Consider the following 26,969-nt stretch of genomic DNA (forward strand, 5'->3'; position numbering starts at 1 on the left):
AGGGTTAGTCTGATTGAACTGATGTAAGAAAAGTGTCTCTTGGGTATTTGCTTTTAAAAGAGAAACGGAATAAGTGAAGAGGGAGAGATAAATATCTCAAAATAGCATCATATAGAAAGAAAGAGGGTAGAATAGCATGTCAAAGATGCCTTCCATATTCTAGAGTGGTCAGTATGGGGAATTATCTGCAACTAAATGCTTTATAATAATGGATTCAATTTTGGCTGCAGGGAGATTTGTGACTTGCACATAGCTAGCTGGTATGCTAGAAAACATGAAGAGTAAGTGTATTCAGCAAGGTATATAAATATGAGGATGAATCAAAGACACTAATATCAAATGCTACATACCTTGATTGTAATATTCACAGTCATAAGCTAAAAGAAAAAGAAAACAAGCACATTATTGTTACAAAGCAACAACACAATCTATGCATATCTGCATCCTAAAAATGTAAAACTAACTTTCATCAGAGGAAGTTTCATTTCCCATAATGTGTTTCGGTCAGTGACATACAGCTGTATTTAAAGATGTGCCTGGACAGCAGACCTGAAGCATGGACTGTTCTACAACCAAGAACTCTTCTTGCTGTCAATGAAAAGTAGAACACAGCCTACTGCAGCCCCACAGAGAACACTGGACATGCCCCAGATGTGGTATACCCATGCCTTTCCAACAGTCTCCGCACTGGCACACCCTCAGCACAGCCACTCCTTTTCATTAAGACAGCAAATTTAGTTGTATAAGACTAACAGCTAACACACAGACAGCTTGAAAAATGTGAAGTACATTTCTTATCCACCTTCTTCTGTCATATTTGTATTACTAGGCAGCAAAAGGCACAAGATGCCACAAAGATGAGCTCCGGTGCGAGGCCAGCCCAGGTACATACCACAGAGCGAAGGAGATCGCCAGTGAATCACTGCTCCTTGCTGGCAGCACTTGTGGGCATACGCTGCAATACTGGTACACAAGCACTCGCAGTCCCCACCAAGATTGCAGTTGCACGTATCTGTGTGACAATTTTTGACAAAAGAAGTCACATCAATCTGGCGGAAAAAAAAAAAAAAAAGAAAAAAAAAGAGGACTGGTGACTTAATTGCATGAGCTGCACAAATTCCTGTTGCACCATTTTCAGGAGTGCTACCCCTGGATTGACAAAGAATTTAACACAAAAATAAGGTATTTTCTAAGGTTTTGGTACAGTCCTCTACAAAAAGTACACTTTGAATGATCAGCTTATACCTGTGTTACAGGCCAAGAGAAGATTTGAATCAGTGACTATTAACAAGTATATCTGTCCATACACTTGCCGGTGGTTGGTTTTGGAGCGTATACTGAAGCTGGCAGTTCTGGTTTTGTAAGGCAAATACTGCCATCTATAGTCATCCTGTCTGTTTTGCAAGAACAACAACAAAGAGCTGCAGCTCTGATTATCAGGTAATTAAAGTAATAATTTGTAGAGGGCATTTTGGCCAAGGAAAGAAAGCTTGAGCATGCTGGTGACAGTTTGCAGAAAAATATTTCTGCACTCTACCAGGATTTTAATATACTTTTCCCTCAAACCTTCATTAGAGCAGAAACCCAAATCTTCACTCTGAAATCCCACATTATTTCATGGTTTTACATGATACATATTACTTCTTGGGTTTTAGTCATCTTTTTTTGTAAAGTTGAGCAATGTTTCCAAAACAGTGTTCTTACTCAACTCATGGAATGTTTAAAGCAATGCTTTTCTTCAGTTTAGACTCTGGTCTAGCTCAGTTGTAGAGCACTCAAATAGCACACGTCAGATTACAGAAATACCACCACAGTAACAAAGCAGCACTTCTCCAACACAGAGACAGCTCCTCAGCTGGCAGTTTCTAGCAGCTGGCAGGGATACGAAGACTGTTCTTCCACCTCCAGCGGAGAGAGATGCCATTTCTTTTCAATGTTTTTCTTATTTTGAAAACCAGGATATCACTGGGGTGGGAGCATGAGCATTAGTTCCACTGAAAATGGCTGTGATGATAGCTTTGCAGGAACTGCCAAACAGCAGACCGGCTCCAAAGAGCTCAACCTGTTTCTCATGTCTGCAGGACAGCATCTCTCCATGGGACAGCAACATCATGCTGTAGTGACAAACTGGAAGCCTCGGGTCAAAGCTTCTGCTGAGTTCAAGAGTTATGAGGAAGATCATTTTTTCTGCGAGTGTTGAGGGTCCTCAGTCCCCACTGAGTTCAGCGCTTAGCCAGGCAACTGCAATCCATCAGTCACTGCCAGCCAGAGATACAAGGCTTTGCCTCTCTGAAAACAGGGTTTTCCAGCCTCAGCTGAACTCTGAGGCCGCCTGTCCCACAGGCAGGAGCTTGCCTCCATGCATGGCAGGATCCTCCACACCCCCTCGCACAGCAGGAGCGACTGTGAGAGCGCTGCTCCGAGCACGTCCTGGAACCCACATCTACACTATCTGTTCCTTCCCTGCCCTCAGTGTCAGTCTCTGCTTGGGCTTTTTGCCTTGGCATCCAGTTCCCAACCCGTACAGCCAGCAGTCAGCTGCAGATATCCTTGACAGGAGGTCACTTTACATTACATTTGTTAAGAGCTGTATTTTCACATACTAATGAATAGGTTGTAAAAACACCTGAAAGACGTTTGCTTTACAGGCTGTCCTATACAAGATGGATACGTGCATGTGAAAATACTTGATTATTAATTAAAAGATGTTTTGCACCTGACATGCTTTTTTTACATAGTTATGCTAAATTTTTTACGTTTGTAAATTTTAATCACAACATGGATAAGATATAGAAAATCAATGTTCAAGAGAAAGCATCTTTACGAGTTATAACAATACAGCTCCTTAAAAACTCTCAAAAGTTATATTTTTATTTATTACTTTCCACTTTGAAAATACACTCAGCACTATGTTCTCCGGCACATGCTCAAAAAATTTTTTACATAGTAACTAAAGTCAACATTAATAAATCTCTCCGGTTAAGCTACTGCAACCTCCTCCTCAGGCAAATTCCTAACCATGTTGATATCAAACTTCAGTCCTGAAAGTCAGGCAGTTCAGCTGGGACATCTAATGATCTCATTTAGTATTAATAGTCATAATGAAAATAAAATACTGAGATGAAATGTCATAGAGGTTCTCGCTTGCACAGGTATAAAGAAGCACCTTCAATAATTAAATAGCTTTTGGAGGCTAAAATCAGAAATAGGAAAAAATGTATAGAGCGTGTCTTGTGTTGATAAAGGGTGGAATAAAAAAATGAAATATAAGATTCAGTACTTTCAGTACTTAAAGGGGGCTTATAAGAAAGATGGGGACAAACTTTTTAGCAAGGCCTGTTACGATAGGACAAGGGGTAATGGTTTTAAACTAAAAGAGGGTAAACTTAGACTGGATATCAGGAAGAAATTTTTGACAGTGAGGGTGGTGCAACACTGGAACAGGTTGCCCAGAGAAGTGGTAGCGGCCCCATCACTGGAAATACTCAAGGCCACGTTGGTTCTAAGCAACCCGGTCCAGTTGAAGATGTCCCTGTTCACTGCAGGGGGGTTGGGCTAGATGACCTCTAAACGTCCCTTCCAACCACAACCATTCTATGATTCTGTGGTTCTCACACAAGCCGTTGTTTTCCCCATCTTGTCTAGACTGAACTTAAGGACATTCTTGTAACTCAAGTCCCTGGTTCAGACATGTTTTGGGAAAAGACTGACACCAACCTCAGAGTTTTGATAAAAAGCAGATGATAAGCTGTCAGCCAATGAAAAATACTGATAGCTCTGAAGCTGAAATCTCGCTCTCTTGTATTTCTTTATATATTGAGCAGAACAGTTAACAAAATAAAGCCATTTGAGATCAGCTGTAGGCACATTACAGGAACGCATGTTTTAGAATCCTGCAATATATACAAAAGCCTTAAAAATTTAGTTACCTATATAAATAAAAGATACAAATAAAACCTAAAGAGAACAGAACTGTGGTTATCCATTCTACTAACTCATAGCTCCCTGTTAACCACTATTCTGTTTAGGCTCCAGTTTTGAAAGGAACAAAGAGCTCTGCACAAACATAGCCCACCCACATAGAGATACTTGCAGGGCTCTACTCTGTATCCTCCACGGCATTCAGACTGAGGGAAATAGTAAGAAGAAAGTAATTACTGGAATTCTAATATTCTCCTACATAAGCACACATCTTGGATATTTCATAAACTTACCACATTGCGACAAGGTGCAAAAACATCACTGTATAAAATTGAGCATTCCTTTTTGGCATAAGGGAACTTGCTCTGATGTACCTCACATGGTCTTAGTGTTTCGTTTGGGCTCTTGCACTTAAAAACAAGCAAAAACACCACAAACATTTTATGGACCCAGGTACACTATAGTATTATATAGTACAATACCTGCATACTCAGAAAACAAAAGCAAAGTTTAAATGCCATCTTCTTCATCTTCCCCTTTCCCTGATTTGTTATTATAATAGAAAACATTTGCACAAAAAAAGAATCTTTGTGTTTTGTTCTGAAGTACTAAAATGTTCCTGCTGTCTGCTCGGTGCATAAAGACAAAATGTTTTCTTTGTGACACATTATAATCATTACCAGAGCAACCAACTGTAACATCACAAACAAATACATGGTCCAAACCCATCCCTTGTGGTTTTGCACTGACTTTAAATGGAGTCACACTGCAGATGGATTTAGCCCTGTAAGTTCAAATAAAGAAGCAGCGGTAGGAAGAGAGTAACTCATAAAAAAAAAAAATAGAGTCAAAGATCATAGTGATAACTCAAAAATGGCTGAGATGTAACTCCCTCTCCTAAAGTCTCTCTTCAAGAAGAAAAACAAACGAACAGAAAAATATAACAAATTACATTCATCTCAGAAAACATGAGTTCATCCAAAACTGTACTCTCTTGGTGCAGCAGGGACGCCCAGTACGGGGTAATGATGGATCCGTAGGCAGCACTGAGGTGTCCCAGCTCAGGCTCAGGTGCAGTGCAGTCACCCACCTACAGTCCCCCTGTGTGCAGATGCTTGGATGCTGCCGCAGGCAGACGTGCTGCTGCCACTCACAGAGGGAAGAAACCTTGGAAGCATCCCATGCTTCACAGCGCCAATGCAAGCATGTTTGCCAGTAGAAGAGTTGGGCTCCAGGCCTCCAGCTATCAAATATTGCTTTACAGCATTTAGATTTTGCAGAAAAGATGACCAGGATACATCTCTATGGAGGCCAAAGGTCCTTTCTGAAAAAATCCCTAATGCCTACTGCGGAGGCAGATGAAGTGTCAAGCCTGGCTGAGCGCAGGCTGCCTGAGAGGCCATTATTGAACTCAGATCCTGAGTGCTTTGGCAGCCACAGCGACTGGAAGATTGCATGAGATTTTACAAGTACAGGCATATATATATGGCCCCCAAAAGGCAAGTGCAAGTTTGGGCTGCATAAGCAAAGGTCATAACATCCTAGAAGTTAATGTGCTGTGCAAACACCACACACTTTTTTAAAGCAGCCACTGAACTGATAAATTGGAATATAAAAATTCATAGACTTAATACAAAGTATTTACACATTTCTTTATGTACCACCTTCTAGATGAGCAGTGTAACCACCAACACTACACATTTGCCTTGCTCACTCACACAATTTAAACAATTTATGTAGAGTAAGAGAGATCCAAAGGGAGATACTGAGGGAGAGAAGCCTCAAAATCTTTACTGCGAAGCAGAATAGGTATCATTTGCTTTCACGAGGTGAGAGATTTTGGTTCATCTCCCTGCTGTGAGTCAAGGAGGGAACAGATTAAAAACTAGTTCTCACAGACATCCTAAGGGAGTGCTTTACAAATACTGATTTTTCAGGAGGTTCACAAGGCTATAAAACCTTACATCTCAGCACAAATTAATAAAATGCCTGTTCTCCTTTGTCATAAAACACAGTTGCAGTCCTTCACTCTCTATAGCCTCTTCCCTCCTCCTTGGAAACAAAGTTTTCATACTGGGTGGTGCCTCTTGCTGTTTTGAGCCTTTTCTGTCGCACCCCTTCACCACCGCTGCTTTGTCAGTTTGTTCTCTGTTTACAAACAGCAACTAAAAAAAAAAAAATCACCATTTGTTTTTTTTCAGTGTTCAAAAAGAAACTTTTTTCCAGATCTTTTTTTTCCAGCGTTCATTTCTATTTGCTTTCAATATCTTGATGCTATCAACACTGGAGGAATTATAATTGATTTTAAAATTGGGCTGAATCCAAAATATCAGAAGCATTGTATCTAACTTTGTAGAAAACTGCAATCCAGATAGCTATGATAATTATCTTATATAGGGAAAAACATATTCTTCCCGAAAGAGATTGTTTGGTTTCATTTAAATTCAGTATAGTATTTGCTATGACATAAAACATTATCAACACTTTTCACATCTACAGACATAAAAATGAAAATGTCCTCTTATACATTGACCAGGAGTTTAAAGAATCCCTGTACACCATGTGCTCATAATATGTTTATTTATAAATTAAAATTATTATCCTTTTCTTCTAAATTTTTACTGGACATGGGACTTACCTGTCCTAATATCCAGCTATCTCCAAACACCTGTGCATTTCTCACCTCCATGTTGTTTGACGTAGTCAGATCATTTGAAGTATATTTGTCAAAATTTCCACACAAACCTGCCAGTTTACCCTAAAAGAGAAGAAGGATTTTTTTTTTTTTTTTTTATACATATACTGACATTCAATAATCAGTACAAATGGCATACATGGAATAAAACATTCTTAAACTGAAAAAGGTGAAAGCAACTCTGACTTACACTTTGAAAACATCTGACGATCTACTATGCTTTCAGTACCATACTGAAAATAACTTTGAATAGAAATTTATGTTTCCCTTTTTTCTTTCTGTTTTCCACAACCTGTTCTTACTGTCTACCTGTGAAAAGGGACTAGAGTTTAATAATATTTTTTTCTGTCTGAAAGCTTAGTAGTGCATTCAGTCCAAAAGTCAAAAATTCAGGTGAATTACCTCATGATTGTGAAACCGGACTAACTGTTGTCATTAAAACTTGCTGCCTCTAATTTTAGCTCGTAACAGTGAGAACATTTGTAATCGCAGTTCCACAGGAGACAACATCATCCTACTGAACTGAAGCCTCTGGAAGAAACAGTCATTGGAGGCAGAAAGAACTTGAAGTATTTGTGTCCCTGCATGCAACCTGTAGAAATCGGCTCCCTGCTAGCTTACCCAAAAACAGAACAATTTTTTTCACTGTGTGTATTGCCGGCTGATAAATCAGCTTGTATGTGAAGTAAGCATTTTATGGCTATTGGGACAAAAGCCTGTAATAATGTTGCTTTAAAACCAGATTAGATAGTCACTGAAGCTTTGACTTACACTTCAAAAATCTAATATTGTATTCTAGTATATAGTGCTTTATTTTCTTTTACTGGAAAGAGCCCCCTCTCAATATATGTGTTCATGGTTGAGACGAAGTAGGAATGTAATTATTGAATGTGCAGATACGGTTACTCTGCCAGGACCCAAAGACTGACTTGCAAAGACACCACAGCAGATGATGATGTAGGAATGGAACAGAGAAGCGCAACTTGCAAGAGAAGGAGACTCATATTCTTCCCTGCATCATGGCTGAAGCCTATCGCAATATACCTATTGGGTTCAAATGTCAGTTTTTGTCTAGATCCTTTCCTGTACCTTGTCTTCTTAATTCAAACCCAAGATGTGAGTCCATCTGTTCATCTCAGCAGCCTCTATTACATCTCAGGATGCAGTTCCATCATCAGCCTAATCCAATCTGTGCTACAAATCTGCCGCTTTCCATGTCGCTAGATATGGAAGCTTCCTTTCCATTGGCTTCGGCCATTATGAAAACATGCAGTGAACTGGGTAACCCAAAACTAACCCTATCCTTCCACCCCAAAGTAACTTTCAGTCAGAGCTGAATCGCTGCATGTCTGCAAGGTTGCAAAGCGTGGAGCAACAGAGTAAACATGCATGTAGGGACCACCCCTTTTCTTCAGGAGTCCAACAATTAAATCACATTCTCTGTCTCTTCTTACCTGGGAAATGCTAGCAGCTGAACACTGTAATAAACAGCTATATCACTGGGAAAGTTAGTGATGAAGAAAAGACAATCACAGTTTTCAATAACAGATCACATTAGCAACACAGAGAGCTACACAAAATCTCAGGTTTTGATTTTGGCTCACCTTCCATCGAGGTCCAACTTTAACATGCATCATTGTCTTCTTGTCCCACAGAATTGTAATGTCCTGTTCTGGGAAGTGTATCACGGTATAATATCCAGCCTTCCAAAGCCGATAGTTAGACTTGTTTTTCTGTCCCCTTAAGGTCTTCTGACAGAAATAAATATTTATTAAGATCTAATAAAGTTATTCTACCAAAGTATGCAGCCAATTAATAATAAAGTGTATACTGAAGAATATTTTACCTTCAGCACACAGCTGGATCAATAACATGACTAGAAATGTTGTTTAATACTGATTTTGCACTTTGCTTTCCCTTTCAAAACTAAGTGGAAAGAAACAAATAAATGCCAATAATCTTCAACTGCGTGAGGGTTTTGAGCAGTCATCTTTGTAGGACAAATAGAACTTGAAAAATGCAACAAAAAATAAGATTTTTCCTGGGACCTGCTGCTTTATCCAGGCCTAGGCACTTGTACTATGTTAACTCAGACTGAGACATTTTCCAAATACATGCTCTTTCAGAGTTGTAAGCTTGCAATGCTTATCTTAAAGGGCAACCCGAAAAGGAAAGAAAATAACTAACCTGCTTCTCAGAAGGTTCACTAAAATAAATCTCAGTGTCTCCAACAGTGATGAAAACATTCTTCGAGCAAACAATATCATTGTCATAGCACTTTTTGTTCTGAGCAATTATAGATATATTTGAGTTATCTGTGCTCTGCAATACGAAGAAGAAATCATTTTACTTACAGATTCAATTGCATTTCACTCCTGCAGATTTATTCCAGGCTTACTATCACAAAAAGGTGGATAACTTAGTATTTACACAGCTTAGAAATTAAAACTAAGAATGCTACCAAAAAAGGAACTGCATCATTAAATTCAAAGCTGAACCCACAACCAACTCACACTTTGGAGTTAAACACAAAGAGCCATTACGTTCAGCTGTAAGTCCTGTTTCTTAGGACTTCACAAGCTCAGAGGATCAACCTACTCCTAAAATAAGAGTCTGGTTTAGGCTTTTGAAATGTGCTCATACGTGGAGTCCAGTATTTACTGCACAACATGGTGGTCAAAATCGAGATATGCTATTAAAAAAAGCTTTATTTTTAAACCAAGGTACATGAGATCAAGCTGTTTTCGTATTTTTAAAATGAAGAAACCTACCATCTGTCTGTCGTAGATAAAACAATTTTTGTACCACCACCCATCAAAATTCACAAAACTATGAGTCATACTCAATGTTATTGGAGGGGGCAAAGATTTCTGCTGATATTTTTCATTGCATGTTTTTCTGTAATATTTAGAAGACTTGTCTACTCTGTTGTCTTTTGATTTGCTGGTGTTTTAGTACCCATAATTCAACTTTACTGTCTCCAATCCCATACCTGTTGGCTCTCGAGCCTGTAAATTAGTTTTGCATTCTAGGAACATAAAATCACTTTTGCACCTTGGCTCAACACATCTGTTCATTCACCTACAGCTTCTGTGGTTCTTCTGTACCCTGAGGGAAACACGCATACACCTTGTAATTCCCCATGCTAGGACTGGTACTGGAACAAAGGAGACCAGCTGTATTTTCAGAGTTTATAACACTATCACAAACAAAAATAAATTTGAGTTACTCTTATTATTGCTTATTTTAATTTGCCATTCAATTAATTTCTGTACCAATCCTTGCAAGTCAACAAGAAGCCATAACTATAGAAAAGACTTGAGAGAGTTAACTTCATAACTTTAATATAATCCAGTAACAGTGCTTCTGAATCCAGTTTAGTTTCTGATCAAATTCAGTACTACAGTCATTACAAATCTAAGACAGATATGAAATAAAAAGCTTGGAGGTGGCAAGCTATATATCTCACCTGCTGAGTCACCCAGTATTATATGAGACACTTGGGTAGTGCTGGAAACAAAAAAGATGCTCAAACTTCTCTTCTTATTCCCACCCTGCTTAAAACACTCTCTGAGACTATGACTAAATGAAACTGATTGCAGGTGCTAATGGGCATGGTGGGCAAGATGGGAATGGTGGCTTTCAGCAGTTCCCTGGTCCTGGGAACTCCTCTTGGCTCCCAGCAATGCTCTTGGAGAGCTCAGCTTGGCCACAATGGGAGGGATCCCTTGCCTCAGTTGGTGCCCACAGCATCTCTCCCCAGAGCTTGGCTCCCTCCCTTGGTCCATGTTCCTCTCCCTTGGTCAGTCTACCTGAAAGGTGCTGGGTCCATACTCCTAACTACTCCTTGCCTGTCTCATGTCTGTAGCCTTATTTTTTCAGTCATCAGAATTCAAGAATAAAAAAACATATCAGCAATTTTTCCTCATCAGTGAGAAACATTGCATACAGAAAATATGGGTGCAAAGGAAGGAGCTTTTTTTTCCCCTTAATAAAAGTCTTAATGACCAAACTGAACACTTTCCATCTAAAAAATGAAAAAAACAATCTCAACCCTAGATGATGGGAAGTGTAGAGGTGTTTTTGTTGCCACACAGAGAAGGTCCTACAGCTTTGGTGCCCTTAGTCTAGCATGGCCCACAAGCCAGAGGATGCTGCTACTTGGCATAGAAAAACACTCTACAGCAAGCATGAGTAAATGCAATGAACATAAGGTATGGAAGAGTGCCTGCAAGCTTTATGTTACCCTAATGACAGAGCTTAAGAAACAGGTGGTATGTGTTAGTAACTAGCTTGGAAGACAACAGTTAAGTTAGGTAAAGTTACCCACTAGCTGCTAGTGGTAGGGGGATGTAGGAAATCAGCTCTTCATGACTGAGCAGGGCAACTCGATTTAAAAATACTGAAAGCTTCAGGGTAAAGCAAAGTTCATCTATTCCAACTTGTTGTAAAGTTGTTTTAGGTTGCACTCAGAATAAAATTGGTCACTACCTTTTCAGGAAATATACTGTGTTTTAATTAAGCCAGGCTTGCTGCTGGAGTCAGTCCAGTAATTATTCCCCTCCAAGTCAGATAACAGCCCAGAGCATTTCTGGCTTTATTGGAGGTGAGGTGGTAAATTAAAAAGGAGACAAACTCATTAGTTTGTTAGACCAGATGCAAGCTGATACATTCTGTGCTGGCCAAATGAAAAGTGAGCAAGGAAGCTACCTCCCTGCCATGAGTCCGTTCAGGAAAGGACTTTGCCTGCAACCTGTGGGTCTCTGGTGCCTAGGACACTGTGGGCTGTTGTCCTTGCAGAGTTCATTCCTCTGCACTTAGCTTAGCCTCAGCAAAAGGGGACGCTCTGAGTCGACAGTCTTCACTGTAAGAAAAAAGATGTGGGGCTTTATTTTAAATAAGGATTGTTAATTCAGGCTAACTGTCTCACAGTAAAAATACACCTTTTTTGGCAATGAAGACAAGTTTTTGGAGCAGCAGCGGGTAGCTGTATTAGCTACGCTAGTTGAAGCTCCTGCCTGTGCGTTCTGACAGTCCAGGCCAATCCTTTCAGCTGAACAGCATCAACATACTCAAGTCAGAAGTTTTTGTGTATGGTTGGGATTTGAGCCAAGGGCAAAAGTTGAGTTATATTTCAACTCTGCAGTAGAGACAAGCCTGGAGACAGGGAGTGTTTTGCTGACCAAAGCCAGCACAGGGAGTCCTGAAGACATGTGAAGTACTTCCTTACTTATAGGACTGCATGTTGGTATTAAATTACTAGAAAGGATATGGGATGGAAACGCAGAGAGGCAGTGGTTGTTCAGTAGAGCTGTGAGTAAACCAAACATTTAAGAAAAAGAGCTTTGCATTAAATTCCAAGTCTTCTGTGCTTTCTCTCTTTCCAATTTAATCCTCAACCTAAAGCCAAATGTAAAACTACTGTTACGGATTATGTATCTCTTGTGGCTCAAAGCATTCACAGTAAGATGTGCTTTATGTGCATACCCTTGCCATTCTCTCTATACACCTCAATAAAAATTGAGTCCTTTCCCAGCTGTGCAGTACCAGCCAAATTCAAAGTTGAATGACATTTTCTGTCATGGTCTTCGAATTATTCTGTAACTGCTACATATGCAGCCTCTTCTTTCAGCAGGGAAGAAATAAAGTGCAATTGAAACTTAGCACTGAATTACTGCTAATGCAAAAGAAAGAACAGGGGCTATTTACATGAAGTGAGGATCATCTTTTATGTTTGTAGAAAGACAGTGAGGTCTTGGACAAATCTTGACAGCTGTTAGGGACAGTGATAGTACAAATGATAGCAATCGTGTTCCATCTCTGCAATCTGCACTGGATCCACACAGATATGAAAACAAGCTTTTGTCACTACCGCTGGAAGAAATGTCTGAGTAGGCACTAGGAGCAGGTCTAATGAACAACAAGGTGGGGGTTTTGTTGGTCTTTTTTTTTCTGCACAGTCTCTTTCCAAGGCAGAGTTGCTCTTTACCTTTTTAGGTAAAATGTGCCCAACGGGGATGTACTACAGTTCATCATGTGAAACCTACTTACGCTGACAGAAACTAGAAATAAAATGGTTTTCCCACTGCAAGAGTATCTTCCCACGTAAATTACCATATCCAGCCTGTTCCAACTTAATATCAGTTTCTTTGTGATAACATGGAGTTGCTAAGCAACAGGGAAGACAGTGTCACAGCTCCGGGCAGTCAGTCAAAAGCTCATTGTCAGCCCTGCTTCTCAGGACATTCTTTTTCTAGACTTCGCTGCACTTTTTTTCCATATTTCTTCGTAGCTGAAAAAGCAAGCCACAGCTTTCATTTGATTTTTTTTTAGTAGTGCTTGGGAATGCTAGGGTTTATTTTTGTTAGAAACTTTCTATATAAATGCCCCGTTAGATATTTTCTATCACTGTCAACCAATAACAACACTGTGCCCTGTGCTTACATAGTCAAAATGCAGCCTTGGAGAAGACAATTGAAAAGTGGCTGTATTTATCTTCTTTGAACTTTTCATTAAAATCTCTCTAACTGTTCAGTATAAAGACATTCTTTTCCACTCTTAATACCCTGATTTCCCCTCTTTGTTTGTTTTGTTCCCTACAATACACTAACTTGCGAACTAGAATGGCCATAAAAGTGTGTAGGAACGTACTGGGAACTGGATAGAGAAATATTAGTCCTATTTTCCTTTTGTTTCAATGACTCTTTAGAGGTTTCTGTATATAGCCACACACACAAACAAATGCAAAAAGCTCTAAAAATATTAAAAGTAATATACGGTACCTTAAGAAGTAGAATTTGCTTTCTCCTTCCTACGTAATTTCAGAGAGATACCATTAGTTCTGTTCAGACTTAACACTTCAGAAAATTTTATGGAAACTCAGATTTAGTTTCATGGTTGTTTATTGGGCTCTGCGTTTCTCTGAAGTAACTTAACATTTGGAAATAATACTTCTAGTGGGCTTGATCCTAGAAGGATCTTAGGCCAGATTTAGTGAACATTTAGGCATAAATATTAACGTGTTTTTGGAGAGCAGACAAGTGGCTTGGCACCTGACATGGTCTTGCTTGGTTAGTTTCTTGTGCTGTTTTATGGGCGTTTGAGCTCCAGATAATCAGTGAAAACACATTCATTATGCAACACTCATTCACAATTTACAACAAGAAGCATCTCCTATTGGAAGGCTTCTTTCGTTTTGCTGGTGTAATAATTTCTTCTGTACCACTTCAAAATTATAAATATACATTCTGTGTCACTTTGTTTAATCTCTGCTTTTGCATCCTGTACAAGTTTGCATCATCAAATGCTTTTCCCCGTAGCTATTCAAGCATTGGCGCAGTATTGCTTGGAATCAGCAGATGGCACTGATGCACACTGTCTCAATTTGGGAAGAAATCAACGTGAAAGTTGGGAAACACTATTATGGGAAAGATTGTAGGCGATCCTCTTACAGGACAGAGAAAAGGAATAGTAAACCACATATTTTTCCACTGATGTTATGTATTTCTACACAATATTAAAAAAAAAAAAACAACACATTTAGGGACTAAGAACCTAAGAGCTAAATTGCTCATTCACACATGCCCGCACATAAACTCTCTTTTCCTCAGTATCTTCTACAGAGCTGTAGATTATGTGATTATTTTCACTTAAAAGATGGTAAATAAAATATGGCAAAGAAACTTGCAATACACCTGTAAAGTATGACACACTTCTAGCATTGTAGCACAGTTGAGCAGAAATGGAGGAGAGCAACATGATTGAGTAGATTCACTGATGTAATTTCGAGGAGAGTGAGATTATTCCAGCTGCTGACTCACCCTCAAGCAACTTCCAGATGTCTGCTAATGTACCCATGATATGACTTTCCTATTTCTTTAAAAGTGGCTTCCCAAAAGAATACACCTCAGGCAGAAAAAACTCTCAACAACTCTTGATGCATTACAAGTATCTGCGTGTAAGTATGCAAGCAATAGGAAAAAGAAATCACAGCATATTTTCTTTATTATACATAGGTTTTTTGTAGTAGATTTTATGGCAATGTAGAGTTGTTGGGTGTTCTGAGGTTTTCTCAGCAATAATTTTTAAATCCAAATAATTTTTTTAAATCTACTGCTAATAATGAAAAGTACATGACAGTATTTTACATTATATACTTCAAAACCTTGTTCTAAGTCAATGTTTCTTTTTGAAAAATTTGGATAATCAAATAGATAGAGATCACTGGAAAGGTTTTGGTTTTGTTTTTTATATTTCAAGAGAACTAGATTAAAAGATTTGAGAAAAGATCATTTAAAGCAGAGTTTCTTTTTTTTCATTTACTTAGCTTTCCTGCTTGTGTATTAGATTTGGCTTTTGCACAGGTCACATTACTGAAATCCCTTTCTAATTAAAAAGAAGATATTCTGAAGATTAAGGATTTGGGAACATTCAAATATTTATTTCCAAGTGACACATTCTGCAACACAAACTATTCTGAATCACAAGTCAGCAGCACAGTTGGTGATGTTAGTTTTGAATACCTAAGCAGGTAGTTATATGAGACCCATTAGTATTGTTTTGTTAATAAGTGCATGATAAATGTCAATCTTTTATCCTTGTTGGTTGTAATGATAAAGCACAACATAACAGGAAAAAAAAGAACAAGATATACTGGTGATAAATTTGCCTTTTCTGAGCTCCAGCAAATGATAGCAGGAGTCATCATTGCTGGAACTTGCACAAAGCTTTTATTTTTTTGAATAAATGTTAAATGTGTTCATTTACACTGCTGAAGTTCAGTTTCTATGCATTCAGAAACACAAAATCTCGTATCTTAACCTAAACCAGAGTAAATATAATTCATGGTTCTTGTAGCTCACTGACAACACCCAGCCAGAGGCGTTTAACTGCTAAGCAGCATCTACAGTTGACTAGCCAGAGCATCCTCCTGCTTCAACCGCAGCAAAAGGCTTGCATTTTACTGCTGCCAACACACCGTACAGCTTCCTGAAACAGCAGCACACAGTACTGGTTTTTGCTCATTTCTTACTGCTGTATCAGTAGAAGCTGTACAAAGCTGTAGACCAGCAGTGATCCAACTCAGGCAGTCATTCTTACAGCCAACTGCCTTTTCAGGCAGCCATCAGATTATAACATTTTAGAGTCAGTATAGCCGGAGGCCTGCTGGATGCTGACCGTTAACCCAAAAGCAGAAATTCAAGGCGAAAATGTCACGTTCTTTAAGCTGTATGGTTGCTAAATGGCAAGGTCCTCAGAAAGAGGATTCAACTTCTGAGTAACACCATGCACACATTCCCTCCAAATTGCCATTCTCATGGCAAGAATCTCTTCCCCAAGCCTTTCCTGGAAGCCCTCCATGCTGATTTTCACAAATTGAAAGAAATCTTTCCTCTGTTGGAGAATAAAAGTGATTCATTCACTGCGTATTTTAATGGTCTGGAGAATCAGGTGGTGGAGATGGAAAAGCACGTAGAGGTAATTGAGTCTGAAATCATTGATCTGAAGAAAATGGAAGCAGAGCATAAATCCACTGCCAACTGTAATCAAATCTTTTGCTCAAAGAAGGGGTAGAACAAATGGAAAAGCAGATACAAGCCAACATTATCTGAGCACTGTGCTTTCCAGCTAAAGAAAGAGATGTAAAGGGGTGTCTCCCACAGGGAGCTCACTACTGACCCTTACGGGACTTCCAGAGACCCAGGAAACAGAGGGCATATGGAAAGGTTTCCTCTGAAATCATGGGACTGGTGAAAACCAAAGCATTGGTATTCTTTGCAACTAGAGCAAGGCAAACTATTCACAGTAAATAATATTTTTACTAAAATGTGGTCTCTCTTTTTTTGGACACAAATTTTCATGCAAATTGTGAAGAAACAGATCATTATTTCTACACAGTTACTGTTGCTATAAATTATTTGACAAGTGTTTTAGGTGGACATATTTTGGCACAACACTTACTCGTGAAACTATTTGCTAGAATGTGGCTTTGAGGATTAGATATGTTAATTAAAAAATTAAAGGCATTCTGATTGGAACCCCATGTTATAGTTTTATTCCCTGAATAGAAGAAAATTACTTTTAGAGTCAGGTTTCCAATTTAAAACATTTGCAATTTCAACGTTATTAACTTTCCCGTTAAAATCTTCAGAGTCTGTTAAAAGAAAATATTCGTCTCGACTGAACAGTCAGCGTGACAATGTGGATTAACCATGAACCTGCAGCTTTAGTCCTCCATAGGGTGACTAACAGCAAGCAGAATATATTGATTTTACAAAGAGGCTATGAGAGAGATCATGCAAAATACTATTTCATTCTATAGGTTTGCCATCTTCATGGATCTACAGACTGGGTACCTGGCACAAATGATGTTGAAAAAAGCTGCACAAAAAATTACAGGTATTCAGTAAAGGGAAATGGGATAAAGGCTACTTCTGCCTCCTCCAATGTGACAAATAATGAGTAATTGAAGAATTGTTGCTTTGTGTGTGATTGCTCCAGCTTATGCCCAGTCATCATTTAACAAATTTACCGATCAAGATAAATAAAGATAAATCATCAAGTAGTGGGTAAAAGATTATCAGTGCATCAACTATCTTCTTTATTAAGCACTCTAATAAAAGTATCATAAACCAAGAGCTTTGAACTTGCCTCAAGTTACAAAAGAAGGGGTATGCAAGAAAATAATTCCCTTGCTGTATTCCCCATTCCCCAAGACATTCTAACACTAGGGACTGCTCATCCTTAGGATAATAATTTGGGAAACTCTCGTACTGGGTCGCTAGATTATGCATGCTTTGTTAAATAAGCCTCTGCCTTAACAAATGGGCTCTCATGTGGTGTCTTCTGACTCAAAAGAGTTACAGCTGCAATTCTAATTAGCATAACAGTTCAATTATTTGATCAAATGTCTGGTTATTGCTTTCATAATCCTCCAACACACTAAATCTGGTGATAGCTTTGGCTTTAAGACAGTCTTCATCATTGCATCAAAAAGATTAAAAAGGCGACTTTAAAATGACCCTCAGTGTCAGATGAAAAGAAGTGAAAATATTTCGATCACATACTTTAAAGTTGGGACTAATCCATAAAATGTGAATACTTAAGGATGAGGTCTTAGTTCTGCTGACCTCCATCTTTCAGGAGACAGGAATAAAAGAGTCCATCCTTTTCTTAGCTCTAGGACCTTATTGACAACCTACTATATTTAATGGAAAGACTTCAGTGGGTTGTTTTGAGTATTTTTTAAAAGGCAGAAAAGCATTACAACAGAGCTCCCTCTCATTCAAGAATATTCTGACAGACAGGCTATTCCTCTAAACTCTTTCTTGGAGACTCCCCCAAATCAGAGAAAATAGAATTCTGCTTCTCAGAAGACAAGAAGTCTGAGGGGCTCCAAGGGCATGGACCCTACAAGCCTTAATAAAGGACACACTGAACTGCAGGACTGAAAACTACCACAAAGCTAGAAAAAGGCCAACCTGTTTGACAGAAAGACAGCAATTTTACCATAAAAGCAGAAGTCTATGAAACAGGCAAGTGGAAGAAATAGACTGCAAGTACAAATAACACGCAGTAAAAGTTTGCCAGAAAAAAACACCATTTTTTTAGGGTAAGAATGTCGTATCAAAGACAGAAGATAAGCAAGAAAATGGAAAAAAAAGCAAGCTATTTAAATACTTTTAATTAAGAAAGTGGTTGGCTTAAATTCATCAATATTCAGATTAGCTGAAATGAAGTGTTTATGTGATCTACACTAATAAAACTTGTATGAGTTGGCCTGCCAAGGTTTTTCTTCTCTTCCTTTGAAATTATAGAGGTTCTAAAATATTAGAAGCAAATATTGATGTCTTCTCTGTGAATGTCATTTATCCATACAGGGACTTGACTTCTCAGTGTGTAATGTAACTGCTAGTTCCTTGAAAAAGATGAAGTTATTTCATGAGACATTACTGCCTTAGTTTTCTTAATTGCTGCATTAAAACTTTTTGCTCATTTTCTGACTGATGGGTATATCTGTTGAACTAGTTACAAAGGGCTTTTTCATACACCTACTGTCATCTTAAACAAAAAGTCCTGACAGATGATCCTAATGTTGAAAATAAAGTTTGAAGATTCATAATTGGCTGAAAGTTGATACTTGATTTTTCTCCCATAAGAACACAAAAGCTCCTTATTAAAAACATAGTAAAAGGTAAGCATTACTTCTTTGTTTGGTACAGTGCAAAACAGTGACAAATTAAAGAGCTATTCAAACAGATCATGTTTAACAGCCAAATCAAACAGGGAGGACTGGTAACGTAGATGGGAAGAGCACATTATCATGCCACTGGGGATATGGGATTCAGATTATAATTCTTGGACTCAGTTCTACATGTGGGAAGAACTAGTATGCCAGCAAATTTATCGTAGTTATAATTTCCCTTATTGCACTGCTACAACACCTTTGTTCAGAGTTTATAAGATAGCAGACACAAAGTGGACCACTTCTCACGGGAAAAAGATTAGTAAAAGGGAAAGGACAAAGTTATTACAGTGTTGTATATACACTTTAGCTGTTTCGCTTTCAGGTGTTTGGTGAGCCTTTTACATATTATCCATAAAAATCAGCCTCATAACAGCACTGTGAACTACCAAGTCCATGGATTGTGTACTAGCAACTATCAAATCTATGATGTTCTGTAACACCTTATAGGTGTGAAACATGAAACACGTTGAGGGACTTGAACCAGTTGATCTGTAAAGGTCGCTCCCAGCCCAAGCAATTCTATGATTCTATGATACATCAGTTTACTTCGAAGTTAAAAAAAATACATATGATGGTTTGTGGAACAGGTGGTGTGGTTTATGTGGCAAGACTGCCCTGGACAGCTGTGCCTGTCAAGGTGTTAGGCAAGGCATTTAAACTTTTGCAACTATACATAGTTTGCCACCTTTCATCTGGCATGTTTATTTCGACAACAGGCTGTAAGAGGCAGGGGTCTCTTGCATACCTTCAGAACAAAGAGTAGCTCAAGAGAGACTCATTCTATTACCCTGATACTGCTACTAAAAAATGTCGCTCCACATGGCCACAATGTAGGAGAGGATGGTTATGGAGAAACAGCCATGGAAACCTCTGCTCTAGGAACAACAAAAGCCTCATCATGCTATCATGTCTGCACATATGATGTAGTTTAACCACATCAGTATACGATACAACTGTGGTGCAACTGTGTAGACGCAAATAGAAACAAATGTGAAATTGGAGAATGGATGACACTTTGGATTATCACTCAGGCTGCCATGAGGAAGATGCCGATTGCATCTGTTTCATATATTTTTCTCATATAAAATAACATTCCTGCACAGTAGTAGCTAATTTAGTGCCTATCTTCATGGTAGCATAGTTACAGTTATTTTTTCTGTTCACTGATTTGCATATTTCACTGTTGAATTTCATCTTCCATTTCATCATGCAGTATTTTCTGTCATAAGATCTTCTGAACCTTTTGGTGGTCCGCCTTTGTTTCAGCTGTTCAGGCTGATTCTGTACCATCAGCATACTGTCATCTCAATCCTCACACCCTCTTTTCAAAATTGTTTCTGTAGATGCTGAACACAGGTCTCGGCGTGGATCACTGTGGGATGTTACTAGGATCTCTTCATTCTAAAAAAAAGGCCATTTATTCCTGTCCTTTAACTTCTAATTTTAAATTTCTGTTTCAAAAGAATCTTCAGTCTCAAGCCACAAAAGACTAGTCTCTAAAAAATACTTGTTGAAATCTGTCTCCTAAAGGTCTTTAAGTCTAAAATACACACATATTGACCTGATCATCCTCATGCATATGTTTATTGTCTTCATGGAATAACTCAGAAGATTCATCATGCATTACTTTCTTTCACAAAAAAAAAGTTCAACTCTTCCCCAATATTGTGTCGTTTCTCTTTATTACAATTTCTATTAGTTTCCTTCATATGGGAATCAGACATATTGGTCTGTTCCTGCCAAATTCAGCCATGGAGTCCTTTTAAAATGTTTGGTTATACTGCCATCTTCCATTCCTCTGATTCCAGGACTGCACATCACAATAGTTCATCAGTTCTGTGTTTTAGTTCCCTCATAACTCTTGGGTTGTAACTCTTCCCCCCCCCCCCCCCCCCTAAAATTTCTCCAAACAATTCACAGTCAAAAATGAGCCCACAGGTACATCATCTGTTCCAGATATAATTATTCAGTGCCTAATTTGTAATAAACTGTCCTTCAATCTAGATCACAAAAGTTTTCCATATACTAAAGAGAAAAGAAAATTTATGAATGAATTGGGCCATACTTTCTCACATTAACTAAGTTTGGAGAATAAAGCAGCTTGAAAAGCTGAAAAAGTCTGAAAAGCAGATCTATGTAGGCAGCATTTTCGTCATCTGTGTCATCATGTTCACCTGAAGAAAGGCCTGTTGGCAGTGTGCCACATGCCTTAATTATGTGGCTGCCAGCTTTATTCCTGGACTCCAAATGCTCCCCCGTGGTTTTCGAATAGGTACTTTCATATACAGTAGAGCAGCGGGTGACATTTGATTGTAAAAGCAAAACATTCCAGTGATAAGAATTAAGAAACAAGAACCCACCTTTCCACCTTGTCATACAGGCAAAATGATTTTACAGGTAAAGTAACCCCTATTTTTTGCATCATAAAGGAGGAAGGTTTGTGCAAAGGTTAATATATCTCTAAGAGTAAGAGCTCTTTTATGAGACAATGTGATACCTGCCAGGAGTTTTCAATGGGGTATTCTTATTATCTTTACCAAACCTCTCTCTCTTTTTTTTTTTTTTGAACAAAGAAAAAAAGTCTGCAACCAATCTATTTTATTTCACAGCTGTGAATACTCTACTGTAAAGTGTACATGAAATAAACTATTTGCAGTAGTCCTTGTTGAGAAAACATGCTTTTTCTTTAGGTTAGACATTCAGGGTTGACAGAAAATTAATATTCTTCTAAATACATTACTGTAACTCAGAAGACAGACTCTTAGCCTAAATAATAGCAACAATTATAATAAACAATGGGGTTCTTAGTAATAGAATATGTTTCTAAATGTCAGTAGTGATATTTTAAAACAAAGAAGGCTAGCAATGTACTGTAAATGTGTGCTATAAGAAACATAAACATGTAGCTGCCAGACCATCTCAATGAAAGGTTTCATTGTTGAATTATGAAATCATTGTGTTTGATATTATTATACACATACACTCCAGATCTGATGCAGATCACATTCAAGAAGGATTCCAAGCAGCCTCAGAGGCCATCATTAACCCTCTGCCAAGCAGTTTATAGATAACCACTAAATAGTATAAAGATTATACCCAGGTGTAGAACAGCTTCTACAGTATTATTCTTCCCTCATTGTCATGAAAGCATGGTTATGGTAGAATAAAAAACATTGTTTTCTATTTTTCTGTAGACCACACAGAGATGTAATGACACACCCATGTACCATTTTCAAATGACTGAGCATGAAGTGTCATTTACAGATTCTTCCTTTCAGACACATCTGTTCTGCACCTGTTTTCTTAATGTTTTTTTCTATAGAACATCTCCCAGTGTTCAAAATATTTGCCCTCTCATTGAAACTTTCTCTTGGACATATGAAAATGTATAAACTATTCTCCTACCTTTAGCAGGTAAGCTTGGCAGTCACTGACATAATCATACTCCAATCCATCAAAGGTATAATAGTGTCGATCTCCATAAATAGTGCATACAGCAGGACAGGGGTAACTAGTGCAATTGAATATCCCTCTCCGACAAACGCTGTAAAGGAAATTAACATTCAATATCTTCTCATAGCAGGGCCATTTTCTTTTTGTTTTCAAGAAAGAGCTTTCCTGGGTTCTTTATTTCAAGTCATACAAAAAATTCACGAAAGGAAGAACAGAAACACAGAGCTATTCTGTGGATTGCTTCCCAAGTTATTGGTCATGCCAAGGCAGAACAGTGTTGAGCATTTTGCCATCAGCACATGTGTACAATAAAAATGCATGAGAAATGAGTGCAAACTCTTAGAATTTTTACAGGTTATGCAAACATTTCCGTCACTGCCTCCAGTATAGATAAGACACCATGCCATAACACGCTCACTCATTAAATATCAATATTACATTTTTTCTCAAGAAATTTTTATAAAAATCTGCACATCTTCAATGCAAATGATCTCCAGTTGATACCTGTAAGATTTCAGGGTATCAGGCAAGTATGGAAGGATTTTAAGAAATAAATGCTGGTGTTTTGGGGAGTTAATTTTCCTGTCAGTTACATTCAGTGACTTACATGAATTTGTATGAAGGAGGTACTGACAGCCTCTAGTTTTGCTTGTGTAAGTGTATAAGCTCAGTTGATTTGCCAGTGAAGTTTTTAACTGATTAAAAGCTGCCATGCCAAACTTTTTTTTTTCAATTGTTAAATATATACTTAACTGAAGATAGATATTTTGGCTACAAATTACAATTGATGAAAAACTGTTTTGCATCAATATGAGTCAGGTAAGGCTCCTTAAAAAAGATGCTGGACACTAGCTCATTTTCCAGTTCTAATGCTTTTTTATTTCCATTTTTTTTTATTGCCTATCTTCTTCCTGTACAGTTCACTCATGCTGACTGGTAACTCACACTGCAAACAGTCCAGTTCCCAAAGGAGCAAACTATTTACCAGTTATACATTTAATTTCTCTTTTTTTCTCCTTGGTTGTCTTTCATGATATTCTGTTCTCCAAAATGCCAAATGTCTTTTCTTTCAGAGATTACCTGATATGTGTGAAAGCAAGCATTTGTTCTTGACATCTTTTTAACTTGGATATCTTTTGCTTCCCTTTCAGACCTGAAGAAGCACCCACCCAAAAGTCTGCCTACTCTTTCAAGTCTGTTAGTGAGCCTAATAAAAGATGTATCCTGTAACTGTCTATAAACAAGCATAGACATTTTTGACTTTCAATGTACTTGACACGTTTTCTGTATCAGTTTCACTTTGTGGATAGACCTAGATGATTTATAAGTATGCAAAATGCATGTCACTCACCAGGTGTAACACGGTGTAGCTATCACTTCTCCTGACAGAAATTCTCTGTCTTTCCAGGTGCATGGACAACTGTCAGGAATATAACATTTCCCTCTGTGCTCAGCCATCCTTCAAAATAAAAGAATTAGTAAGATGAAAGCGTAAATTCACAAGTAGATCAACATAACTGACTGTGTAGTGTATTGTCTAAACCCTGCCAAAGGCAACCTCTCTTCCATTGAGCCAAGGACAACTGTTTCACCAGCAAAAGTTGTCCTAATCGAATGATCTCCACTGTGCACAACTGGAGACCTCGCAAAGCTCACAGCTGCAGCTCTCTTTCTACCTCGAAAGGGGTATGTTAGTGTGGTGCAGCAGCTCCTATGCAAGAGTGCAGGTCGTGTAGGTACTCCTCCCTGCAAACTGCAGAGCGGCTGCGTGTTACGCATGCTGGGGAGGCTGCAGCTGGGCTGCTTTCCCTCGTCCTTCCGCCCCAGGGAAGCAGCTGGGCTGATGTGCCTGCTCAGAGCATCAACCGTCCTGTTCTGAGCACAGGAGAGCGAGCTGGGCTATGGCAGCTGCTGCAGAGTCAGCAGGACAGAAGAAACACAGTTTGTGAACTGCGGTGGTGGAGATTACCTGCCTGCCCCAGTGAAGTAAGTTTAAGACAAAACAGCGGCCTTTAGCACAAAAAGTGGCAAATCTAATTAGATCATGAATGAGTGATCCAGAGATGTGTTTAACCACTTTTTGCTATCTCCTCATTTCCATCTGCTTAGCAACATTAAGTTTTAAAAAAAAAAAATTGTTTCTGACAATCCCAATGCTGCTCTTTAGGGGAGCAGTTCCTGCAGCTGTGATTGCACCGCACGGTTGAGAGTAGAGAGAGGTGTGTTTTCAAAGTATGTTCTTGAGATTGCTTCACTTCGATTTAAAAGAAATATGCAGATTAGCATTTTCTTCTCCCCATAATTACTGGTTCATTAAAGATTAATTGGCTTGAAGTAAAAGACTCAAGTATTCAGAATGACTAAAGATAGGAAAGCACTAGAAGGGACGGCTTGGGAAGGTCATTTAGAGTCTCTGTCAATCGAAGTTAAATATCTGCCAAGAATAACGTAGGTATTGCTGATGCTACCTAGGGGCAGGAGAATAGCTTAGCCCCATGAGGTCCGTTTCCGTACTACTCTCTTGTCCTTCCATAATTCAGCTTATCCTTTTATATCTCCAGCTCCGGGTTAGGGTGACTTTCAGTATATTTTTGGGTGATGAATTTACTGTCATTCTCACCTCATTTCCTCATGAAATTTTGAGCTATTCTATTGATTTTTTATAGCATACCAGAGACTTCCCATGTTTTTTATTCTTTGTCATCCCTGTAACTACTAAAAGAACTACAAGGTGTTGTGCAAGAATTTTAACAATAGGAAACATAAAACATTTTTACTTTAAGAGGACAATTTTTTGAATACTAGAATCCATCCTCTCGTGCGTTTACAAAGGAATGGGTTTCAATACCACGCACAAGCTGCTTTACTTTGACAGCACTAGAAATACCCGGGATTCAGGATTACACCCCAATAGGTTAGGTCAGTGTGCCAAAAAATGCGTAGTGGTACAAATGAGGCAGGAAAGGAGAACTAAATAGAACAGCGTCTTAAGAGAATAAAAGAATTATATAACAGTAAAACTTCTCATAACAAGGCTTTCGTGACTCGTCCATACAAGTTTAATGTCACGAGGTATATGCTTAACATTTTCTTGTACAGAAAAAGAGAATTTCTGAATTCAATTTTTAAGATAACCCTGCTGGCCCCTTCCTAGCTAAAAACCATACTCACTTCTCGGAACCAAGAGCCTGAAAGGCATAGTGGCTCCAGAAACACAATTTGACACTGATGATGGTACTACCTGCATTAAATGTTACACATTTACTTTTCTATCTAATAGCAAAATAAGCATTTATACTCTTTCTTAACAAAATAATTCACGTGTTTTACTCCACTGTTTGACAGAAACTTGGGATTTGGCTTGTCTGTACCCCATTTATAATTTATCATTCAGAAAATGATCAAGTAACATATTCAATTTGAAATGGTGTAATTTGACTGTGAGATCAGGGCTTTAGCTCTGTTTTTTCACTTAGATTTTAATTTTTTCAAATGAACTTTCATGACAATGCTGCTAGTTTAAGTTCATGCAAATATCATGATGATCTTTCAGTAAAAATTTACTGTTTCTTATATGGTGCCTTGTACGGATCCATGCATTTTTGTGTTAAAAATAATTGCTTAGTCCTATAACTTCAATGATCTTGAAAGCTAACTCCTCAGTTGAGGCAGAGGTTGTAGCGGACTACAGAACACCAGGCAAGAACAACTAGTGAAACCTTAAATAACTGTGCCTGAAATCTGTCCTTCACCAGTGCTTAATCATCTACTTACATCACAGGTTGCTGGAAGGGGAATTCTGGCAGTCTCACTACACTCTGTGCACAACTGATATACTGTCAGGGGATCAGTGGCTATACATACAGTGAAACAAAATCAAGTGTTGAGGAAAAAAAAAAAGGGAACACTCCACCTGAGGTCAAATTGCAGCAATTTGCACAGCATATTTGACTTCAAATCTGAAAGTGCACACAGCAGGTATCAGGGGAGGGAATAGAAAAAGATGGAGGGAGTGGTGTTGATCTGACAGAAACTTAATAACAAATTCTTTCAGTTTTTTTAGTTTGATAGGACCCCTGCAAAGCTCAGCAGACTGTTTCTGGGCACCAGATCCAAATACATGAGCTGAGAAAACAAAAACTTTGAGTTCAGAAGGGCAGAGAGAATGATGGGGAAGGGGGAAGAGAGAAGGATCCAGCCTGCACCCTGTCCCTCCCTGCCTGAGGTTGAGCATCAGTACTGTAAGCCAGAGTCGAAGTTTAGGTGAGATAATTACCTGGGCAGTAAGGAGGAACACAGATGGTTTATATTATGATTTTTTGTCATGTTTGCTTCTACACCCAAAGAAACTATACTGTGCAAGTGGTGGGAGTCATCTTCTGTCCAGGGAGTCCCAAATACCAGCCAATTGGACTGGTAGTAAAATGGATATCTCATGGGATAGTGGAATCATGGTCTCAGGATGAAGAAACTGTGGGACTCCAACGGAGGAAGCATTATAGCACGAGCCTAACACCAGCAGGAAGGAGAAAAGGGCTCTTAGAGATAAGAGTAGGCCTTTTAACTGTGACTTTACACATGCAAAAATTTATAGAGTAATAGCTTCAAAATTAGAGGTGTGACACGACTGGAATATAAAAGGAAAAAAAGTAT

The 26,969-nt window shown here is 38.5% G+C and overlaps 1 protein-coding gene across 1 annotated transcript in view; it reads right to left on the reverse strand.

Moving 5' to 3' along the window:
* The window catches only part of OTOGL (otogelin like), a 99,638-nt gene that overhangs the window by 39,470 nt on the left and 33,199 nt on the right, over positions 1-26,969 (reverse strand). The window contains exons 24-31 of the mRNA XM_075429554.1: positions 23,668-23,775; positions 22,269-22,407; positions 8,804-8,938; positions 8,221-8,364; positions 6,560-6,679; positions 4,215-4,331; positions 893-1,049; positions 351-377 (exon numbers count right to left, since the gene is read on the reverse strand). Coding sequence (XP_075285669.1) covers positions 351-377; positions 893-1,049; positions 4,215-4,331; positions 6,560-6,679; positions 8,221-8,364; positions 8,804-8,938; positions 22,269-22,407; positions 23,668-23,775 — 947 coding nt within the window. The remainder of the gene's footprint in view (positions 1-350; positions 378-892; positions 1,050-4,214; positions 4,332-6,559; positions 6,680-8,220; positions 8,365-8,803; positions 8,939-22,268; positions 22,408-23,667; positions 23,776-26,969) is intronic.

This window comes from Opisthocomus hoazin, chromosome 8, assembly GCF_030867145.1.
Source record: "Opisthocomus hoazin isolate bOpiHoa1 chromosome 8, bOpiHoa1.hap1, whole genome shotgun sequence".
NCBI lineage: Eukaryota > Metazoa > Chordata > Aves > Opisthocomiformes > Opisthocomidae > Opisthocomus > Opisthocomus hoazin.